The 6,803-nt window shown below is 42.8% G+C and overlaps 1 protein-coding gene across 2 annotated transcripts in view; it reads right to left on the minus strand.

Moving 5' to 3' along the window:
• Dcbld2 (discoidin, CUB and LCCL domain containing 2) overlaps positions 1-5,158 on the minus strand; it is a 66,756-nt gene extending 61,598 nt beyond the window's left edge. For both annotated transcript variants that reach the window (XM_028867536.2, XM_028867535.2), the window contains exon 1: positions 4,679-5,158. In XM_028867536.2, the coding sequence (XP_028723369.1) occupies positions 4,679-4,883 (205 nt within the window). In that variant the 5' untranslated portion in view covers positions 4,884-5,158. The remainder of the gene's footprint in view (positions 1-4,678) is intronic.
• Positions 5,159-6,803: the final 1,645 nt, after the last annotated feature.

The following is a 6,803-nucleotide window of genomic DNA, read 5'->3' on the forward strand; positions in this document are numbered from 1 at the left end:
TGGGCAGAAACAAAGGGTATAGGACTCAAGGAGGAATGATGCCAGGGACCAGCGGCTGAGGCCTGCTACTCACTGTAGCAGAGTAGGCTTTCGACTCCCTCCTGTTGATTAAACGTCTGCTTTAATCCACACCACTGTGCACCCTACTCCAGCAGAGCTCTGAAGACAAGGTGATGATTTATCTCCTCTGAACGTCATGGGGTTGTACTGACACATGACCACTCTTCTGAGAGCTCATCACAGCTACCCTTCACTCTTGACAGTTCTTGATGAAAATACAGCAGAGTGCTGAGGACTTCTCTCCCATCTCAAACAATACAATTTAAACCCAAAGCTACAGGTACCTTTACTGAACAAAAGCCTTGCCAAGAATTCTGGGCCGCACTCCTTAGGAAACCATCTTTCAATTCTACATTCTTCATTAAGCAGTCTTTAAACTACACACTCTGCAGAGTGTGGGCTGATTGAGTAAGTGAAGTTCAGTAACTTTTAGAAGTCCCTATTTTCTTGTCTGCTTTAATGGATATTATTCCATTTTTCATTAAAACTAGTTTATTTGAATATTTATATTTCCCGTCCTCTTGAATTATGTTGATTTAGCCTAAGTAATGACCTAGAAAACTAGAAAATTATCATGAAATACTTTACCAAACTAACATTTTGAAGAGAAATACTTCCTTACAAGATTCTCTCCTGAATGACAAATTGAATAAAATAGAAGAGAAAATAATGAAAAAGCACATCCAAGTGATGTAATAGCTTCATAAAAACTGAACAGTTTGTGATAATATTTTACATTCAATAATTTGCTGTATTTTACAACTATGTTTACCTGTGTTAAAATTAGGAAACTATGTGAATAAGGACCAGAAAGAATATGAAAAAACGGATAAAGTAAGAGACAATTGTGAACAACTCTCATCTAAGATTTTTACTTTACACAATTATCACCATCGTCTCGTAAAATATACTCAAAGTGTCACGGCTGCAAAGTTCCACAGCTGTGAAGCTGTGACAAAGTTGTCCAGAACCAAACCAGGAGCCCCTCAAGGAAAACTAACTTGTCTCACTTCCCACTTTTAGGCAGGGTGACTATGACACTCTTCCTACTCATTCTCATCATGTCCAGCCTTCCACATCCTTCCAAAGAACCACCGTCTATTTGCATGTATTAAATTCGGGTTCACTATTTCAAGTCTTATTCTTATATTGTTCTTTAAGACTACGACCACCTGTTGAACCTAAATTAAACACATGCTAATAGATGGATCCTACTCCCTCAACTTGAGAATGATTAGGTAGAGTGTCATAAAGGCAGCATCAGAATACAACTACATAAGAGCCCTGTTTGGGTTTAGTGGTTAGTTGACAGGTTTTGGGGGGAAGGTCTCACAATGTAGTGTAGCTAATCAGGAAATCCTGACTCACCTGTTTCAGCCAAGAGCTAGGATTTCAAGCATGCCTGTGTTATCCGTACGTTTTATCAAACTAAGTCAAGACAGAAAATCCAAAGTCAACCTAATATTGATGATGATAGAATGTTTCTTTGTTGAGAGAAGTAAGTTCTTCATTTATGACAATTGGCAAATACTATACTTCTTTAGCACCACACAAACCAATAAAGGAACTGCCTACCAGAGTACAAACTTTTTCATGCATTGGCTACAAATAATCATGACTAACCGAAATGATTCTTTCAAAGAATCAACCTGATTTGTTTCAGAGGTTATTAAATTGCAAACCAAAATCAATACCCTTGCCAACATATCATATGAATGGCTGCAAACAAATCAGTCTTAATGGATTTTAAAAATTAATTTCCTGATATTCCATCATGTTCAAGTCACATTCTAGCCCACAAGGCAGACAAATCTTCTGTAATATAAAGGAGGACCTACTGGGATACTGTGATGAGGTGACCCAAATTCCTAGTCATAATGTAAACTGGAGAGAGCAATTCAATCACAATAGAGTATCAACTATTATGTAAATTTATTACAGCAGCAAATATGCAATCAGGCCAAGCTCCACTAATTTCAGTTTTGTTAAAAAGATGTGTATTTTTAAAAAGGGTTTGAAAATGAACTTAATATAAACATCTGAAACTTAATATAAAAATTTGAAGATGAACTTGCCATGAATTTTAGAATTCATATATGTAAGCTACATCTAAAATGCCTACATTATAAATATATGTAAATAAACTGAATCTATTTATAAATCTAAAGAATACTGGTTATGATACATTGTTGTGATTGATCAAGTTTTCAAAACCTTCATGAATTTTATTCTAAGCCAAACAGAAAGAAAAATCATTCTCAGCAGAAAAATCTGCTGAGAAACCGCTATGCATGGCACTAACTGGAACAAAGGTAACAGATAATATCATTTCAAAACAATGTCAGAAAGATAAAAAAAAAAAAAGCACTTATGCACTTGAATAGACACAGAATACATTTCTACATAGCCAGGCTGAGGTAGGAGAAAAAGACCTATTCAGCAAAACCATTTTTTCAGTGTATTTTTTTAAATTCTATAACTACATGCAAACAGCAGACAATTTGGAAAAGTAAAAAGAAATGACTCACAATTTTACCACCAAAGATAGCTGATGATAGTTTACTATTTCCTTCCAATCTTCTTCCCAAGGCTTCTTAGAGAGTATAAATCCCACCTTGGAACATGAGGGCATTCTCCTATTTAAAAGTCTAAAGTTTAAAAGCTAAAGAGCTTCACACCTTGTGTGAGGGAATGTCAGATGACCTGGAGCAATGTGTCACACTAGTTCACACCTTGTGTGAGGGAATGTCAGATGACCTGGAGCAATGTGCCACACTAGTGAAGGCAGGCTTCAAACAAAACTTACTGCAAGCGTCATTAGGGCCCTTTGGGTAAGAGATTTTCTAAGATTAGGGAATACAATAATTCATATGTTGACCAAACTAGCCCTTATTTTTACTAATTTAGTAACTCAGGATTAATCATTGAAAAATATTAATATTTTATATTATTATTTATATATTAATAATAAAAATATGCTTTGCCTTTGTAAAACTGCCTATTATCATTTATTTTCTTAATCTATGAAAGAAATGTGTATTCTCATAACAAGACAGAAAAGAGATACAAAGGGATTAAAAATAAGCGAAACAAAATTTACCCAATTTTGAAGAAATAAAAATCATGTCTTTTTAACATCCCTAGTATCATTCCTATTTGTGTTGATCTCTACTGGTATTTACATAAGAAAGATGGGAGACAAATATATTGTTAAAATGCTGATTAAAATTATTCAAAATCATTAAAAATAAGGTTGCATGTTAAATTAGCTTGGCCATAAAATATTCCAAAAGACAACAGTCTCCTATATAGCTGACTCTACTATTTGGAGATTTATTTTAAACATGATATACTTAGCCATCAAGAAATATGAAAACACAAGAGTGTGCTGCTTATATAGTCATATTCCTATCTATATTAAGATATGCTCCATTCACTGCGCCTCCGTTTCCTTTTGTTAGAAATGGAATAGCTATCTCACCTCAGCCATGGGTTAAATGCATTGATTTACACGAACCACTTAGTCCCGGGCCTCCCACACACTAAGCTTCTGTAAGCCATATTAGTCTGTTTGCCCACCACTGGAAGAAAATCCGGGGATAGGTGCCAAAATTTCAGAGGCTTCCGCAATCTAACATAGTAAGCGCTGACTGAAACCCTGCCTGCCACACATCTAACACTTAAATTACTTAGCTTAAACGTGACTACGAAAGAGTACATTTTACCAAGCACGTATTTCCCTTCGAGATTACGCTCTCACGTGGCCGTCAAAGTAGCAGCTTCTGCTCAAGACAATCCCATGACCTTGGAGATGCACTTTACTGACAAAAATGTGCCCTCAGCGGGAAATAGGACTTATAGATGAACATTTTATTTTTTTAAAACTCCTTCTAGCAATAAGTAACAACACAATCCTTATCTTCCCTCATTGCAATGCAATGAGAAAAGCAACGGGAAATGTGTTCAACTACTAATGCCAAACAAAATGTGGTGTGCTGCCTGAAAAAGCAGCTCTAAAAAGTTGAGTCCTGTATTCTCTTTCCATTGTGGTGATTTATCAACCAACAGTTTTGCCCCCTCCTGGAAAAGGTTTTCCGAGAATTGTAGATGGAAAGAAAAAGTTTTGTCACTTTATGGAAAAGTTTGCCCGTTTGGTAGAGGACCGATGTTGGGTCACTTCTGTGTTTGATCAAGTCAATCTACAAACCACCGTCGTCAATAACGGGCAGGTGCTCTAAAGAACGAATTACAAATGCCAAGGCTCCAAAGATCACTGCAATCTGCTTCATTCGCTTTAGAAACTGGGCGCGTTCCTTAAGAACAGTGATCACTACCTGTCTTTAATAAGCTCAAGATGCTTTTGAATGTGTTTCCCACTCCGTCCATCAGCCCAGGAGGAGACTGCAAAGAGGCCTCCATTGGCAGGGTCTCATGCACCTCTTTTGAGAGCAATGAATGGCCTCGCGGAAAAGTAAAGCGGCGCAAACTTGAGACACCCAGCGGCAGAGCACCCCCCTTGGCACACCGAGTGTGGTGTCGCTGCATCTCTGGGTGCATCCGCAGGTTCCTCCAACATCCAGGAGCCTCGGGAGGCCGACCCGTGCTGGCCACCACTCACCTTGCTGGGCTCCAGCGTCCTGGAGCAGCAGGAGCAGCAGGAGCAGCAGCAGGAGCAGCCGAGGCCTGGAGGAGGAGTTGCTGCCAGGAGGGAGGGGACAGCAGCCTGCGCTGGGCAGCGCGGCCCGGCCGGTGGCGGCGGGCGCGGCCTGGCCTGGGGGACCCTGCGGACTGTGCGCGGCTCTCAGCGGCGCCCGGCTCGCCATCGCGGCGGCCGGCAATCCGCCCGCATAGTGCGCGCGCCGCGGAGCCCCGCGCGCCCGGGGCCCGCAGCACCCGGCGAGGACCCGGCGGCAGCGCAGCGCGCCTCGACCCCTCCGCCCTGCTTCCCGCGCCCGCCGCCGGATGCCCCGCGTCGCTTCGCCGCGCTTCGCGTCTCGAGACCCCCAGCCGGAGCGCGGCGACCGGAGGGGAGGACCGTAGCCGAGCTGGGACGCGCTCCCGCCGCGCTTGTAGCTGGACCGGCTCGCGGGCAGGCCAGCCCCACTCGCTCGCCCTCCCTCTCGCGCGTGCTGGCCACGCCTCCTCAGCCCGCCGGAACCAATGAACGGCCATCTCTGGTCCGGCTCCTTCCGTACCGTCCAATCAGCTCGCTCTCTGCTCGGTCGACCTGTTAGCTCCTCGCCTAGAGCGCCCCCGCCCCTCATCCGCGTTCGCCAATCGCCTTAGACCTCTGAGAGCGTCCCACCCGCCTCCCTCGATCCGGGTCCGCCCCCAAGCCGCGGTCGGGAGCGGTCTCCGCCCCGCTGGAGAGCTTGTAGTTTTTGGGACCACTGCCCAAAGTGAACCCGCCGAGACTCTCTGGTCAGTGACTTCCGGGACTTCCCCATCCCGCGCTCTCCGGCTTCCCGGAGCCAACTTGCTCATGGCTCCTCCCCTGCCGCACATCAGGCCACTGGAAGGGGTGGGATGCTGGATGCTGGAAGAGTTCAGCTGGGAGCTGTATTTAAGGGACTGCTTTAAACAGCAGAGTGTGTTTTTCTTAATTAAAACTGCAGTCAGTTGTAGCAACATCTCTGGGGACGACTACGGATGTGATGTTCAGTTTTTATATTTTCTATGTCCTTTACTGTGGAGGTCTTTGGAGGGGGTGTATACGGTAAGACCCATGCTGCTGAGACAAATTAAGTCTAATATCTATAAACGTTGGTCCAGTTATACTACCGAGCTGTCGAGAGCCTGCTATGTATCTGTAAAAACTGTGCTCAGAGAAGTTCCCGGAGTTACAGCCACCTTACAGAAAATTTGCAGATTCTGGAATGGGGAAGAAATGTCAACACACCATGCAAGTCAGAATGAAACAAGTACAAATTAATAGGCAATTTGATGGAGGCTGTGAGCAGACATAAATGGCAAAAAAAAATTTTTTTTTTGGTAGAGAAGATATCATCTGGGATGTTTTTAATAGGGACTCCCTAAAAAAGAGCATGATACCCTTAACAAACAGAATTAGTAATGTAGAACAGATTGTGTAGGAAAGGAAGTAACAATAGGGCACCGAGATTATCTCCCATCTTATGGTGGTTCAGCTTGGTTGATTTTCACTGGACCAGCAAGGATGTCCTTCAATGCCCTGTCCTAGTCCAGTGCTTGGCTGCCATAACGAGCCATAGTTTCCCAGCAGCTAGGCATTCTCAAGGCTGAGCATACTGACACAGGATGTCTGCTACCTTGCATGTATTAAATGCACTCTTGACCTACAGTGTTTTCAAGTTGTGGTGGGTTTTTCAAATGTGACTTCCATCGTAAGCAGAGAAGCATCTATACTGGGATGCAAAACCAGAGAGATAGCTCATTGGTTAAGAGCCCTTGCTGCCAATCCTGATGACCTGAGTTCGATCCCAGAGACACACATGATCGTAGAAGGAGAGAACTGATTTCTGCAAGTTGTCCACTGTCCTCCAGATATGCATTGTGGAACATTACCCTGACCATACACACACACACACACACACACACACACACACACACACACACACTAAATAAATAAATAAATAAATAAATAAATAAATAAAAATTTTAAGGAAAAAAGAGTGATATGTATACTCCGCAAGTAAGTGAGGCTATATAACAAGCAGGTTATGTAAATGTCAGTTTGAGAAGGTGGAGATTGAATCTGGAATTCA

This window comes from Peromyscus leucopus, chromosome 12 (assembly GCF_004664715.2).
Source record: "Peromyscus leucopus breed LL Stock chromosome 12, UCI_PerLeu_2.1, whole genome shotgun sequence".
Classification (NCBI taxonomy): domain Eukaryota; kingdom Metazoa; phylum Chordata; class Mammalia; order Rodentia; family Cricetidae; genus Peromyscus; species Peromyscus leucopus.